We start from the raw sequence: 17563 nt of genomic DNA on the forward strand, positions 1-17563 counted from the left end.
CGAGGGAGGTCTGATTCCAGCCCCTGGGTTTACCGTGGCGGAAGGGCCTTAGACTGCACCAACCTTTAGTACGTTCCTCAGCACGTACTCCTGGATCTTGGATTGTGCCAGTCTGCAACACTCGGCCGTGGACATCTCCTTGCTCTGGAAGACGAGCAAGTTTCGGGAAGACCAAAGTGCATCTTTCACCGAGTTGATGGCTCTCCAGCAGCAGATGATGTCTATCTCGGTGTGTGTCCCTGGGAACAGTCCGCAATGCACAGAGTCCTGTGTTACAGAGCTGTTTGGGATGAACCTCGACAGCAACCACTGCATCTCCTTTCAGACCTGCCTTGCAAAGGGGCAATCCCGAAGAAGATAGATGACAGTCTCGTCCGCACCACAGCCGACTCGGGGGCAGAGTGCAGTGTCTCTGAAACCCCGGCTGTGCATGAAGGATCTGATGGGTAGGGCCCTTCTCACCACCAACCAAACTACGGCTTGGTGCTTGTGTGAAAGCTCTGGCGATGAGGCATTCTGCCAAATGAGTTCGACAGTCTGCTCGGGGAACCGTCTGACAGGATCCATCTCCATCATCTCCATCTCCATCTCCATCTCCATCTTCTTCTTCTTCTTCTTCTTCTTCTGTAGGGTGTTTGGTAACTACCTAATCTACCTGGCCAGCTACCTTCAGGGATCTGTGGACCTGCACTCCAGGGTCCCTTTGTTCCTCTACACTTTTCAGTGTCCTACCATTTAATGTGTATTCCCTTGCCTTGTTAGCCCTCCCCAAATGCATTATCTCACACTAAAATCTGACATTGGTCCACCCTATGCTTGCTGCTTCTCTTCATCTCGGAAATTTGCAGCCTACGTCTATAATTTGCATAATGAGCGAAATTCGGACTCCGAGCAAATCAAGGAAACGTTGACACTGCTGCTGGAAATTCCGAACAGCGAACAATAGATGCGAGCAGTCAGTCGCTGGGCGGGTCCTGCCACTCGTGCTGTGAAGACTGAGATTGCTGGGGTATGGGAGGCTAGGGGAGGGACTGCTCGCGTCTTTATATAAAAAGCGATCCCAGATCGATGCTCTGCTTAAACCCACACACACAACCCGGAGAGCTCGCAGCGAACAGTAGCCCTCAGACAACATGAACAAGCGGTTCCCGCTGCACGTCCACATTATTGGATTAATGCAACTTAAGAAGGGAAAGGTGACCGATTTTAGAGCTGTTTAACACTAGATGTAATGGCAATATTGTAATTTTTTTCCTGTGTTGTATTATTCAAGCATCAAGTGCAATTCTTCTCTTGCCCCATGTTGATTTCACATGTTCGTTTCTCTGAGTTCTGTCCACCTCATGTTGGTATTTTATGTCCAACTTGTCCATTTATTTTTTTGTTTAATGAACAGACCTACCTCTCATCAGTTCTGTGGTCCGATCAAAATGATGTTATTGTGTACAGGACGTTTGAAGAGTTTAAGAAACTCCATGTAAGTAGATTTAAAACCTGATATCTTTTTAATCGACATTATTTCCATTGAGCAAAGTGTGTGTTTAAATATCATTGTTATTTGAATAACAGAGAACGATTGTGAAGAAATTCCCGCTGGAAGCTGGACGCATTAAAAAGTCTGATCGAATTCTACCCAGATTCGAAGGTAATACGACTGTAAATTTGTTTTAAAACGCAAAAGCAGCTAAACTGTAACACAAGAAACATAGATTAAACCCTTACTGAAAGGTCAGATTACTGCGTTTTTGCTTTTGCTCTTTATTAACAAAACGAAAAAATGATGATAATTCAAGGGACAACGTTACAAACCTAACATTACCTGGAAACATTCCACACCTGTAAACCAAAATACATTGCCTATTAAAGAATATAACGCTTTGAAACCTTGGGTTCAGGATGTGAAATATTCTAATTCTATTTACCTTGTAGACATTTCGAGGAAGGAAAGAATACATAACCGAATGAGTAAATCAGTCTTGAGAATCCGAATGCTGGAGAAATACTGCGACCATTTATTGAGATGTGGCGCTAAGATCTCCGAGGACCACGAAGTTGTCCAGTTCTTCCTCCCCACCAACAAGGACCTGGCGCCTTCTTTCCCCTCAGACAGGTAAGCACAAGGCAGCGGTGCGGTCATCTCAGTCTTACCAAAGATTTATTCAAATGTCAATCTTAACTCTGACCATCTATAGTCACAGGGCTAGAATTTCCATTCCATTTCCGCCAGTTTTAGCCACCCGGTGACAATTACTACAAATTTCCACAAAGAGTTCCGCCGGCGGTTTCGAAATACTACTGGGGGGCGGACTGCCGGCGTGCACCACCGAAAAAAAACGCCACCGCCCAAGTTTGGGCTCAGCGGTGACCCGTAGGTGAGCGGATTAAAAACCGTCCACGAAAAGCAGCCGGAGCTGGCGGTAGGTAGGTAGCCCCGCCAAAAAAGGTAAATTAAAGTGTTTTTTTTAATAATTCTTTTAAAGCAATGAAGTGGAAAAGGGTCCTGAGAATGTTTGCTGATTTTTTTTTTTAGATTTTCTTTTTTGGAAAAAATCTTTTTTGTATTTCCCCCCCATCCCAAGACCCAACCCGCAGCCTATGGGTAAATTTAAGTAAGTACCGCCCATTTTGATTAAGAACTGCCCAATTTGCCCAAGATTGCATTTTCTGCCAAGAATCTGCATGTAAGGCCCATTTTTCTCATTTTCCTTTTTTTTGTGCAATTTTTCGCCAGCGTTAATTTAATAATCTTCGTGTTTATTTGGGCGGCAATCTGGCAGTGGCGGATTTAATGGAAATTCTAGCCCTATATAGAATCATAGAAAAATTACGACACAGAAGGAAGCCACTCAGCCCATTGTGTCTGCGCCGATCAAAAAAGAGCTATCCAGCCTAGTCCCACTTTCCAGCACTAGGTCTGTAGCCCTGTGGATTATGGCACTTTAAGTGCACATCCAAGTACTTTTTAAATGTGGTGAGGGTTTCTGCCTCTACCACCCTTTCAGGCCGTGAGTTCCAGACCCCCACCACCCTCTGGGTCAAGAAATGTTCCTCATCTCCCCTCTAAACCTTCTACCAATTACTTTAAATCTATGCCCCTTGGTTATTAACCCCTCTGCTAAAGGAAATAGATCCTTCCTATCCACTCTATCTGGACCCCTCATAATTTTATACACCTCAAATAAATCTCCCCTCAGTCTCCTCTGCTCCAAGGAAAACAACCGCAGCCTACCCAATCTTTCCCCATAGCTAAAGTTTTCCACTCCTGGCAACATCCTCGTAAATCTCCTCTGCACCCTCTCTAGTGCAATCACATCCTTCCTGATGTGGTGACCAGAACTGGGCACAGTACTCAAGCTGTGGCCTCACTAGTGTTGTATATAGTTCCAGCATAACTTCCCTGCCCTTCTATTCTATGCCTTGACTAATAAAGGAAAGCATTCCAAATGCTTTTTTAACCACCTTAACGACCTGTCTTGCTACCTTTTTAAAGATCTGTGATTATATCGGATCTCAAAATTTAAACTTCCTACGGATGATGCAGAATTGTTTTAAAAACCTAAACGTTTTTGCTCCTTTCTTTTTGCTCTAGTATTATTATCATGCCGTCCACAGTGGAGCAGAAAATAGATACCTGGAGCCATCCAGGCAGAACCTTTGCCGAGAACATCACACAACCGGTTCCTTCAGAGAATTACAGGTGCATAGCATCTTATGAAACAAAAGATACCAATAACAATCTGTTTAAAGTGACAATGGATGAAATCGTTAACGTTATAACCAGGAATATATCAGGTAAATTTTTGACACTAACTTGGCCTTTCTCTGTTTTGAATTAAACACATGAGAACATATCACAGGGCCAGGTAGTTTCACCCCTTATTTCATTTGAAGGGCTGATGATTTCCAAAGTGTTCTGATCAGGAGGGTAGGTCAACTATTGACTTTAAAAAATAGATTGTTGTAGTGTGTTTGAAATTTATTTTCTACATAATTTCTCAAGAATCCGACAATTAGTTAGAAAATATAACTGCTGTGTATGGTAATAAGTGATCCAGTTGTTTTATGTTGCAGTGAGAGACAGAGAACTGATAAAATGCGGCACAGCAGCTCACTGGTTTAGTTAAATTGAGAGCTCCAATTACAACTGACTTTATGAGGTAGACCCTGCTAACTGTTCCCCTGCAATAGTACAGCTTTTGACGTCTTCAATTGCACAAAACAATATTGTGTTGATATTATTTTATAATTCACTTATCATCATCATCATAGGCAGCCCCTCGAAATCGAGGAAGACTTGCTTTCACTCCAAAAGTGAGTTCTCAGGTAACTGTACAGTTCAACACGGGAATTACAGTCTCTGTCACAGGTGGGACAGACAGTGGTTGGAGGAAGAGTCTGGTTTGCCACGTGCTTGGTTTCTGCATGCGCTCGGCGACAAGACTCTAGGTGCTCAGCGCCCTCCACTTAGGGCGATCTTTGGCCAGGGATGCCCAGGTGTCGGTGGGGATGTTGCACTTTATCAAGGAGGCTTTGAGGATGTCCTTAAAACGTTTCCTCTGCCCATCTGGGGCTCGCTTGCCGTGTAGGTGTTCCGAGTAGAGCGCTTGTTTTGGGAGTCTCGTGTCGGGCATGTGAACAATGTGGCCCGCCCAACTGAGCTGGTCAAGTGTGGTCAGTGCTTCGATGCTGGGGATGTTGACCTGATTCAGAACACTGAAGTTGGTGCGTCTGTCCTCCCAGGGGATTTGCAGGATCTTGCGGAGGTATCGCTGGTGGTATTTCTCCAGCGATTTGAGGTGTCTACTGTATATGGTCCACGTTTCTGAGCCATACAGGAGGGTGGGTATCACTACAGCCCTGGAGACCTGTAGTTCACTTATAAAAGTTTGATGCATACCAACATAGAAACATAGAAACATAGAAAATAGGTGCAGAGTAAGCCATTCGGCCCTTCGAGCCTGCACCACCATTCAATAAGATCATGGCTGATCATTCACCTCAATACCCCTTTCCTGTTTTCTCTCCATACCCCTTGATCCCTTTAGCCGTAAGGGCTGAATATTGTAAAATGTATTTTTTTCATAGTAGATAATAGGTTTAAAAGGAATAAATATTTGATGTGGGCAAACTCCTTACCCTAATGGTCCTGCTACCTTTCTCTTGTAGGGTGGTGGCTTGTGGAGAATGAAGAGAAGCAATTAGCCTGGTTTCCAGCTCCCTATCTCAAAAAGTGCCTTAACTCTGCCCCGTCAATTATCAACAATGAAACAGACGGTAAGTTAAGGAGTGCGTCTAAGCACCACTTCTAGCATTTAATATTGAAGCTGCAATGTTCCATTAAAAATTGCATTTAAAATTTTCTGACAGCATGAAACTTCACTTCATTGTTCTCGTGCGGCACAATTAGAGATAAAATCAACATTCGCAAAAGACTGCAGGAGTGCCATTTATTTTCAATCTCTGCAATATAATGTCTGAACCCCATTGCTAATATCTACTTGATACTGATTTATACTTGATGAGCGTTGTTTTTACATGATTTTAAAATGAATTTATGGTGTTATTATTTAAGGCACTTGAACAGCTTGTAGTTCCGCACGGTGTTTACCCATTTACCTTAGCTATCCAGCTCTATCATGGCCAACTCTTCTGTCAATTGTACATTCCTGTCTGGCATAAAAATAAAAAAGCGAAGGTGGCTCAACCGTGGCTATCAAGGGAAATCAGGGATAGTATTAAAACCAAGGAAGTGGCATACAAATTGGCCAGAAATAGCAGCGAACCCAGAGACTGGGAGAAATTTAGAACTCAGCAGAGGAGGACAAAGGATTTGATTAGAGCAGGGAAAATGGAGTACGAGAAGAAGCTTGCAGGGAACATTAAGACGGATTGCAAAAGTTTCTATAGATATGTAAAGAGAAAAAGGTTAGTAAAGACAAATGTAGGTCCCCTGCAGTCAGAATCAGGGGAAGTCATAACGGGGAACAAAGAAATGGCGGACCAATTGAACAAGTACTTTGGTTTGGTATTCACTAAGGAGGACACTAACAACATTCCGGATATAAGGGTCAGAGGGTCTAGTAAGGAGGAGGAACTGAGGGAAATCCTTATTAGTCGGGGAAATTGATGGGATTGAAGGCCGATAAATCTCCAGGGCCTGATGGACTGCATCCCAGAGTACTTAAGGAGGTGGCCTTGGAAATAGCGATGCATTGACAGTCATTTTCCAACATTCCATTGACTCTGGATCAGTTCCTATCGAGTGGAGGGTAGCCAATGTAACCCCACTTTTTAAAAAAGGAGGGAGAGAGAAAACGGAATTATAGACCGGTCAGCCTGACATCGGTAGTGGGTAAGATGATGGAATCAATTATTAAGGATGTCATAGCAGCGCATTTGGAAAGAGGTGACATGATAGGTCCAAGTCAGCATGGATTTGTGAAAGGGAAATCATGCTTGACAAATCTTCTGGAATTTTTTGAGGATGTTTCCAGTAGAGTGGACAAGGGAGAACCATTTGATGTGGTATATTTGGACTTTCAGAAGGCTTTCGACAAGGTTCCACACAAGAGATTAATGTGCAAAGTTAAAGCACATGGGATTGGGGGTAGTGTGCTGACATGGATTGAGAAATGGTTGTCAGACAGGAAGCAAAGAGTAGGAGTAAATGGGTACTTTTCAGAATGGCAGGCGGTGACTAGTGGGGTACCGCAAGGTTCTGTGCTGGGGCCCCAGCTGTTTACACTGTATATTAATGATTTAGACGAGGGGATTAAATGTAGTATCTCCAAATTTGCAGATGACACTAAGTTGGGTGGCAGTGTGAGCTGCGAGGAGGATGCTATGAGGCTGCAGAGCGACTTGGATAGGTTAGGTGAGTAGGCAAATGCATGGCAGATGAAGTATAATGTGGATAAATGTGAGGTTGTCCACTTTGGTGGTAAAAACAGAGAGACAGACTATTATCTGAATGGTGACAGAATAGGAAAAGGGGAGGTGCACCGAGACCTGGGTGTCATGGTACATCAGTCATTGAAGGTTGGCATGCAGGTACAGCAGGCGGTTAAGAAAGCAAATGGCATGTTGGCCTTCATAGCGAGGGGATTTGAGTACAGGGGCAGGGAGGTGTTGCTACAGTTGTACAGGGCCTTGGTGAGGCCACACCTGGAGTATTGTGTACAGTTTTGGTCTCCTAACCTGAGGAAGGACATTCTTGTTATTGAGGGAGTGCAGCGAAGGTTCACCAGACTGATTCCCGGGATGGCGGGACTGACCTATCAAGAAAGACTAAATCAACTGGGCTTGTATTCACTGGAGTTCAGAAGAATGAGAGGGGACCTCATAGAAACGTTTAAAATTCTGATGGGTTTAGACAGGTTAGATGCAGGAAGAATGTTCACAATGTTGGGGAAGTCCAGAACCAGGGGTCACAGTCTAAGGATAAGGGGTAAGCCATTTAGGACCGAGATGAGGAGAAACTTCTTCACCCAGAGAGTGGTGAACCTGTGGAATTCTCTACCACAGAAAGTTGTTGAGGCCAATTCACTAAATATATTCAAAAAGGAGTTAGATGTAGTCCTTACTACTAAGGGGATCAAGGGGTATGGCAAGAAAGCAGGAATGGGGTACTGAAGTTGCATGTTCAGCCATGAACTCATTGAATGGCGGTGCAGGCTAGAAGGGCCGAATGGCCTACTCCTGCACCTATTTTCTATGTTTCTATGTTTCGATGTCCTTTTGATGATTTGGTATTGTTTGAAGTGTGTCGGAGCCTGTCTTCTGTTAAATTCCAGCATTGCCTTTCAATGGTGTATCTAGCAAGGAACAAAATCCAAGATTAGAAAACATTTTTTAGAAGCGGTTAATCCAACCTCATTCATTTCTGAGCAACACACAGTAATGCCTATCACACTCCAACAAAAGGTCGAATTATGCCAAGCCAAAATGTATTTTTTACTCTGTTCTCCTAGTGTATGATAAGTGAAATCCAATTAAGATCACCTTTTTAAAACATTTTTATTTATGGGAGAGGACCATTTCGCAGTAGATTTCCAGTGATTATTTTGCAATGTTAATGTTAATTAATTATTTATTTTTTTAAATGATTTTGACCTTTTGTTTGTCCTCTGTGAATTTAGACTACCAATATTATGCTGTTAAAAGCTATGAAGCAAAAGATGACGATGAACTATCCATTCATGTAGGTGTCATAGTCGAAGTCTTGAAAAAATTCAGTGATGGATGGTGGATTATCAGGTTTGTCTTTCTTTATTGTTAGTCACTTGTTCCTTAACCAGTAGTGTTCAATAACAAATGGTGTATGACATCCACAAGTCACGTGCTTTAATTGTACCTTAATATTTAATTAAAAAAATTGGATTCTGAATTTAGCAATAATCCTTATTTAAACTTGTAACACATTAGAATTGCTTTATGATTAAATATTATTTACAGTATCAATATTCCATTTCAAGAGCAACTTCATTATATCTAAAACTAGCTAAATACAAAACTGCACCAGGTCTTTGAAGCTTTTTCAATTTTGAGAGAATTTAACTTCAACAGAATTAATTCTAAATAAACTGTATTTGGTATCAGAAATGTATAAATAATTAAGTTTACCAATGTACATTTTGAAAACTGCAAAACAACTTGAAGACTAACTTAAGTAATCTTGTTGATCAATAGGTATGATGGACAATCTGGGTATGTCCCATCTCTTTATCTCCAACCATACAGAAACCCTCATTCAAAACTTCAGATTCTGACCAGGGCAGACAGATATAGGTCCACCCCGAATTTCACAGCAGCTGCTGAAAATTCGCTAATTCAGTCAAATAACGTACTGCTGAACTGGCATAGATACGAAGCCAACAATTATCTCTCAAACTCCGGGATCATGTGTGGCAACAATGCACTAGATAAGCAAAAATCAAAGTCTACCTTCTGCTTGACTATCAAAACCATAGATGATGACTTCAGCCTTCCCAATTCATACGAATCAGAAAGCAGGTCAGAAAGCTTGAGCGATGACTCTAGCTTGTCCACAGTAAGTTCAGGCAAGTCACAGTTATCTGAGGACAGCAGTTTAACAGAGAGTTACAACCTTCATCCAGGCTCTGTTCCTTTAATAAGACTGTTTGAGAAGAACCAAAGTGAGGCTTCTCAAAGCAAGTTCAAAAATCTTAACGGTTCCGGTGTGGAAAAGATAGACTTGACATACAGCCCTGGAACTTCCGCAAACAATAGATATTCTGTTCCAAATCTGATACCCAAAATACCTCCAAGGCCACAGCGTCAAGAAATATTATCAAAATGCACAACCATCACCAAGAACATGGTTCTGAGATCCGAAATTAATTTTGATTGTAAATATTCTGATGTCACTCATCCAAAATATCAGTGAGAAAGGTAGTTCTGTTTTTACTCGAACAATATTTAATTTAATTTAAAGAATAAAATAATCCATTTTGAAATGTATGATTGAGGAATATTGTGATCTGAGATTTGTTTGGCATGACAGTCAAGGAAAATATTGTAAAGTGTTTTGAATGCGATTTTTAAGAGGAAGGCAAACTGTTTTTTAAGAGTTTGCAGCAGCTGGATTGTTTTCTTACTAAACCTGTTCGTACCGCTGGCTGTGTATAAAGGGCCCCACACCAAAGGATATTCTCCTGGTCTCCAGTCTCATGCCAACATGGTTGACCCTTAACTGCCCTCTGAAGCAGCCAAGCAAAGCAAACCAATCAATTGTATCAAAACCGCCAAAATGCTGTTCAAGAAGGCCCACCACCACTTTCTCAGGGCAACCATGGGTGGGCAATAAATGCCGGCCTTGCCAGCGATGCCCTCATCCCAGGAATTATATATATTTTTTCTACAGAAGTATTGCATAGTATTAGTGTAAAGATATCAAGTGACTGAGTCTATCTAGTGTATCTGTCCCACCTCTACACAGGGCCCAGATGAGAATGAAAAATAAAAGTAAAAATTATAATTTAGCAATCTACTGTTGCACTGAAATTTGAATACACTGTATTTTCCATAATGGAAAAAAGTGCTGTTTTATTATCTATCACCAACTTATATTAAGACATGTAACTAGATGTTTCCTATGTATAGCATAGAATAATAATTACAGTAGATTGGTATCTTTCTATGAAACATGTCTGTTGCTTTTAGGATACAACTGGTTTTATAGTTCAGCTATATTTGCTGTATATTTTTATTGGTAAACATTTCAAAACAATTCTGTACTACTGTGTACATTTTAAAAGTATATGGTGCACATTGATATTCATCATTTATTTACTGCATGTGTGAACATCTTCACCTTTTTCTTGGAAAAAACTTGGCTTCCACCACACATTTTTGCGACCTAGATTCCTGTAATCTACTGTGCCAAAAAATTATACTCCGTTGATTAATGAGGAAGATACATTCCAATTCAATCCCATGTGCTTAAACCACATTCAATTCTGATAACTTGTGTTAAGAACCTGTCTTAATGAGAAATGTGAAATTTAAAAAGGTGGAAATTCACATGTAACCTTAAACGTTACTCTGAATGGCTCAGTAAATGTATACCCTCCCTATTTTAGTGTCATTGGCAAATTAGGTTCTAGTGTCTAGGTCTAATATGTCCATGATAAACAACAGGGATCCAAAACTAAATTAGTGCAAATTAATAATGGACTTGGTGAAAGCTGAGGCACAATAGACACTTTGTCTGAGTGACCTAGGGTTATCAACAACACAAAACTCTCAATTAAACTCCATTTTAATGATCGTCATCTGTCCTAGCTGGCACCCTTATTTGCTATTGTTGCCCATCTTTGGAAGTTAATTGCATCAGATTATTTCATGTCCCCTTCAGACCATTTGGAGATGTTAATATGCATGCAATTGGGGGGGCGGGGGGTGGGTTGCGGAGGGGACAGGATCCTACGTCATTGGGCTGACTTTTCCTGGGTGGTAGCAGGCACGATCGGTGGTGGGTCGGGTGCGAATGTTTTTTTTTGACAGCGGGTCGGGAACACGTTGTCATTCGCTCCCAAGGGCCCTTCCCACAGGTGTGACTCTCATCGTGGAGCCGACCTAACCTGCAGCGAAAGGGGACCCAATTGAAATCATTATGAGCTACTTTATAGGCACATAAAAGCCTTTTTCCTCTGACTTTTTTCATTTCCCTGCCACGGCCACAGGATTCACGCAGCTCAGGAACTACGTCTGTCAACCTGAGGCGTGAGTTCCATGGCCATTGCTCCAGCTGATTACTTGACAGCTTGGAAAACAAAGCAACAAAAAAACAGGTTGATTACATCAGCTAACAGATTGGTGGAGTTTCTGTTCTACTTGAAAAGCTACTGGTAAATGTTAATTCCGAAATTCCTAAATGGATGTAAGTGCGACCCTGGATGGTGAGGGAAATATAATTTTCACTGGCCATTCTTAGCTGTCGCCTAGTAATTGTAGTGAATTGATCTGCACTCTAAAAAATGACATAGAGCATTTAAATACATTTTTAAGAACATAAGAAATAGGAGCAGGAGTAGGCCATATGGCCCCTCGAGCCTACTCCGCCATTCAATACGATCATGGCTGATCCGATCATGGACTCAGGTCCACTTCCCCGCCCACTCTCCATAACCCCTTATTCCCTTATCATTTAAGAAACTGTCCATTTCTGACTTAAATTTATTCAATGTCCCAGCTTCCACAGCTTTCTGAGGCAATGAATTCCACAGATCCACAACCCTCTGAGAGAAGAAATTCCTCCTCATCTCTGTTTTAAATGGGTGACCCCTTATCCTAAGATCATGCCCTCTGGTTCTATCAGTGGAAACATCCTCTCTGCATCCACCTTATCAAGCCCCCTCATAATCTCTTGCATTCCGATAAGATCACCTCTCAATTCCAATGAGTATAGGCCCAACCTACTCAATCTTTCCTCATAAGTCAACCCCCTTATCTCCGGAATCAACCTAGTGAACCTTCTCTGAACTGCCTCCAAAGCAAATATATCCTTTCGTAAATTTGGAAACCAAAACTGCACGCAGTATTCCAGGTGTAGCCTCATCAATACCCTGTACAATTGTAGCAAGACTTCCCTGCTTTTATACTCCATACCGTTTACAATAAAGGCCAAGATTCCATTGGCCTTCCTGATCACTTGCTGTACCTGCATACTAACCTTTTGTGTTTCATGCACAAGTACCCCCAGGTCCTGCTGTATTGCAGCACTTTGCAATCTTTCTCCATTTAAATAATAACTTGCTGTTTGATTTTTTTCTGCCAAAGTGCATGACCTCACACTTATACTCCATCTGCCAAATATTTGCCCACGCACTTAGCCTGTCTATGTCCTTTTGCAGATTTTTTGTGTCCTCCTCACACATTGCTTTTCCTCCCATCTTTGTATCGTCAGCAAACTTGGCTACGTTACACTTGGTCTCTTCTTCCATGTCGTTAATATAGATTGTAAATAGTTGAGATCCCAGCACTGATCCCTGCGGCACCCCATAGTTACTGATTGCTAACCCGAGAATGAACCATTTATCCCGACTCTCTGTTTTCTGTTCGTTAGTCAATCCTTATCCATGCTAATATATTACCCCCAACCCCGTGAACTTTTATCTTGTGCAGTAACCTTTTATGTGGCACCTTGTCAAATGCCTTCTGGAAGTCCAAATACACCACATCCACTGGTTCCCCTTTATCCACCCTGTTCGTTATATCCTCAAAGAACACCAGCAAATTTGTCAAACATGACTTCCCCTTCATAAATCCATGCTGACTCTGCCTGACCGAATTTTGCTTTTCCAAATGTCCTGCTACTGCTTCTTTAATAATGGATTCCAACATTTTCCCAACCAAAGATGTTAGGCTAACTGATCTATAGTTTCCTGCTTTTTGTCTGCCTCCTTTTTTAACTAGGGGCGTCACATTTGCAGTTTTCCAATCTACTAGGACCTCCCCAGAATCCAGGGAAGTTTGGTAAATTACAACCAATGCATCCACAATCCCTACCACTACTTCTCTTAAGACCCTAGGATGCAAGCCATCAGGTCCAGGGGATTTATCTGCCGTTAGTCCCATTATCTTACTGAGTACCACCTCCTTAGTGATTGTGATTGTGATTGTGTTAAGTTCCTCCCCCCCATAGCCCCTTGACTATCCACTGTAGGAATATTGTTAGTGTCCTCTACCGTAAAGATTGATACAAAATATTTGTTCAGAGTTTCTGCCATCTCCATGTTCCCCATCACTAATTCCCCGGTCTTGTCCTCTAAGGGACCAACATTTACTTTCGCCACTCTTTTCCTTTTTATATACCTATAGAAACTCTTTCTGTCTGTTTTTATATTTCGTGCTAATTTACTTTCATAGTCTATCTTCCCCTTCTTAATTTTTTAGTCATTCTTTGTTGGCCTTTAAAAGCTTCCCAATCTTCTGTCCTCCCACTAGTTTTGGCCACATTGTATGCCCTTGTTTTTAATCGGATACTGTCCTTTATTTCTTTAGTTAGCCACGGATGGCTATCTTTTCTCTTACACCCTTTCCTCCTCACTGGAATATATTTTTCTTGAGTTGTGAAATATCTCCTTAAATGTACGTCACTGTTCATCAACCGTCCAACACTTTACTCTATTTTCTCAGTCCACTTTACTAACTCTGCCCTCATACCTTTGTAGTCTCCTTTATTTAAGCTTAGTACGCTGGTTAGAGATCCAACTTTCTCACCCGCCATCTGAATTTGAAATTCAATCATGCTATGATCACCCATTCCAAGGGGATCCTTTACTAGGAGATTGTATATTAGTCCTGTCTCATTACACAGGACTAGATCTAAGATAGTCTGCCCCCTGGTTGGTTCCATTACATACTGCTCAAGGAACCCATCCCTTACGCACTCTATGAACTCATCCTCAAGGCTGCCCTGACCAATTTAATTTGCCCAATCAATATGGAGGTTAAAATTATCCATGATTATTGCTGTTCCCTTTTTACAAGCCCCCACTATTTCCCGGTTTATGTGCCGAACAACAGAGTGGGTACTGTTAGGGGGCCTATAGACTACGCCCACCAGTGACTTTTCCCCCTTATTATTCCTTATCTGCACCCAAACTGTTTCAACATCCTGATCATTTGAGCCAATATCATTTCTCACTATTGCAGTGATTCCATCCTTTATCAATAGAGCTATCACACCTCCTTTTCCTTTCAGTCTGTCCCTCCGGATTGTCAAATACCCCATAATATTTAATTCCCAGTCCTGGTCACCTTGCAACCACGTCTCTGTAATGGCTATCAGATCATACCCATTTGTCTCAATTTGTGCCGTCAACTCATCTATTTTGTTACAAATGCTATGTGCATTTAGACAAAGTGCCTTTAAATTTGGTTTTTTTACCCTTTTTTCCTGCTTGTTTCGTCTCTCCTTCAAACTCATTTTCTTTATTTTTGCTTTCTAATTCCAGCTTTATTCCCCTCCCTCCTGAATCTATTTTCAAGTTCCCATCCCCCTGCCAAGCTAGTTTAAACCCTCCCCAACAGCACTAGCAAAACCCCCCCCACGAGGATATTGGTCCCGGTTCTGTTGAGGTACAACCCGTCCGGCTTGTACAGGTCCCACTTCCCCCAGAAGCGGTCCCGATGCCTCAGGAAACTAAAGCCCTCCCATCTCTCCAGCCACGTATTCATTTGTTCTATCCTCCTATTTCTGTACTCACTAGCTCGTGGCACTGGGAGTAATCTGGAGATTACTACCTTTGAGGTCTTGTTTTTAATCTCTCTCCTAGCTCCCTAAACTCTGCCTGCAGGACCTCATTCCTTTTCCTACCTATGTCATTGGTACCGATGTGGACCATGACCTCTGGCTGTTCACCCTCTCCCCCCAGAATGCCCTGCAGCTGCTCAGTGACATCCAGGGAGGCAGCATACCATCCTGGAGTCACGTCTGCGGCTGCAGAATCACCTGTCTGCTCCCCTGACTATCGAATCCCCTACAACTATAGCTCTTCCATTCTTCTTCCTACCCCACCTCTCCCCGTGCAGCTGAGGACCCCATTCTTCTTCCAACCCCCCCCCCTCCCCGTGCAGCTGAGCCACCCATGGTGCCATGGACTTGGCTCTGGCTGCACTCTCCAGAGCCACCATCGCCTTCACCGCTACTCAGAAGAGAATACTGGTTGGAGAGCGAGATGGACTCAGGGGACTCCTGTCCTACCTGCCTAGTCCTCCTCTTCTGTCCAGGGTTCACCCAATCCCTATCTGCCTGCAAACTCTTAAGCTGAGGGGTGACCGCCTCTAGAAACGTGCTATCCATGTAGCTCTCAGTCTCGCGGATGCATCGCAGTGACTCCAGCCTCTGCTCAAGCTCCAAAACACGGAGCTCGAGTTGGTGCAGCTGGAGACACCTCCTGCACATGTGGTCATCCCGGCTGCGTGAAGCATCCAGGGTTTCCTACATGTCATAGGATATGCAATCCACGGGACTGAACTGCCCTGCCAAGCCTCTAGTTACACTCACAACTATCGAGTAGAACTAAACTCTAAACCTTAGCAAAACACGCCCAGCCGCTACTCAGCAAACAGCCAATTTAATTTGCAGTTCCTAACTTATAACAATACCAAAGGTTTCTTAAAGAAAAGAAAAATGCTCACCAATCTACCAGCCAATCACTTATCCGCTTGGCTGTGACGTCACACTTCGATTCCGATTTTTAAAAACTTTTTGTCCCTGCAGCAGCTGGCTCCTCCCGATCTGCCACGCCCTTTTATCTGGGCCTTGATCCTTCCGCTCCAAGACTTTTGTGTTGTTTCTGGTCAGGTTTTTCTCACAGTATACTGTGATTATTCAGTTACATGTCAAATCAAATCATCAACAATTTCATTCTCATCACTCATTCCACTGGTTCAATTTGCTTTCAGTCCTTGACTATAACTAAATAAATTTTTCAGCCTGAGACATTAGGGTGAATTTCTGCAGAGGTTCTCTCACCTGTCCATTGTTTATTTCAATGAAAGAGCTGCAGAAATCCCAGAAACACATTGTAAGTGCCACTTACACTGTTTGTCAGGGATTCCGCAGCTCTTCCACTGAACTTGCACAAGATTGTAAATCCACCCCTTTACAATTACATTTAAAATCTGCTTAATTTTATGTATTTCCTATACAAACACATTTTTTATTTGTACCGGTTACTGACACAAAAGTCTATTGATTTGTGCTAAAGCATCAATAACTTCCCAATTAAGGTACTTCCTTAATTATGTTCTTGATTGTATTTGTAGATGGAGTCATATTACTTAATGATAATATTATTTAAATATTTCTTTGTCACTCATATATAACTTTTATTATATTAATGTACAGTAAAGATTCAACACCCCGGGCTGGAATTTGATCAAAAATCGCCACTGCCGGATTGCCGCCCAAAAAAACCGCTAAGATTATTCAATTAAGACCGGCGGGAAATTGATCAAAAATGGAAAAAATTCCGGTCGGCAGGAAAAATTGGTCTTCCACGCAAATTCTCGACAGAAAACACGATCAAATTGAGTGGTATTTACTCAAAATTTAGCCTGAGGCTGTGAGTTGGGCCTAGAGAGGGAGGAAAACACAAAAAATAATTTTCCAAAAAACAAAAATCTGAAACATTCACAGGATCCTTTTCCAGTGATTCGCTGCAAAAGAATGTAAAAATTAGCTTTCACTTACCTTTTTTTTCCGGATTTTTTTACCCACCATCACTTCTCCGGCTGGTTTCTTCTGGGCGGTGTTTTTTTCAGCAACTAGGGAACACCGCTCCCATTCCCAGGCAGAAGCGGTTTTTCCAATGTTGCGCACCGGCAGTCCGCTCCCCAGCGGTATTTCGAAACCGCCGGCAGAACACTTTGACCAAAAAATAGGAATACCGCCAAGAAACCGGGCGGAAATGCTGATAAAATTCCAGCCCCTTATGTTAGATTAAAATTAAAATTTAATGTGGCCATGGTCTCTTTAAGGATCCTGAATTAAAATGCATCATGAATGATGTCACAAGACTCGTTCCTTCTAATTCGGCCGGGTAACGCAGTGGCTGGGCTTAATAGGCCCCATTAAGGTAACAGAGAAACATAGAAAATAGGTGCAGGAGTAGGCCATTCAGCCCTTTGAGCCTGCACCACCATTCAATAAGATCATGGCTGATCATTCACCTCAGTACCCCTTTCCTGCTTTCTCTCGGTTGTGTATCTGTAAAGCATGCACCCCCATGTTCCGCCACCAGGGAGCTCATCCCCTGAAGTCCCAAGGGATCCGAGCATCCCTTGGGAGTACTGTATATAAGCTGTCCCCTAAGGCCTGTTCCTCGCTCTGGAGTGTCTGAATAAAGACTGAGGTCACTGTTACTTTAACCTCCCTGTGTGCAGCCTCATCTGTGTTGGGAACACAATATTCTCCATACCCCTTGATCCCTTTAGCCATCAGGGCCATATCTAACTCCCTCTTGAATATATTTAACGAACTGGCATCAACAACTCTCTGCAGTATAGAATTCCACAGGTTAACAACTCTCTG

At 42.4% G+C, this 17563-nt stretch overlaps 1 protein-coding gene across 1 annotated transcript; it reads left to right on the forward strand.

The window, feature by feature from the left end:
• The first annotated feature begins 1132 nt into the window (after positions 1-1132).
• On the forward strand, positions 1133-9406 carry LOC139281629 (NADPH oxidase organizer 1-like). Its single transcript, XM_070901773.1, has 8 exons — positions 1133-1196; positions 1397-1477; positions 1570-1645; positions 1930-2110; positions 3590-3792; positions 5167-5274; positions 8139-8256; positions 8689-9406. Exons 1-8 carry the CDS (start codon positions 1134-1136, stop codon positions 9404-9406), a joined length of 1548 nt encoding a protein of 515 aa, XP_070757874.1. The 5' UTR covers position 1133.
• The last annotated feature ends 8157 nt before the right edge of the window (positions 9407-17563 follow it).

This window comes from Pristiophorus japonicus, chromosome 15, assembly GCF_044704955.1.
Source record: "Pristiophorus japonicus isolate sPriJap1 chromosome 15, sPriJap1.hap1, whole genome shotgun sequence".
Classification (NCBI taxonomy): Eukaryota; Metazoa; Chordata; class Chondrichthyes; family Pristiophoridae; genus Pristiophorus; species Pristiophorus japonicus.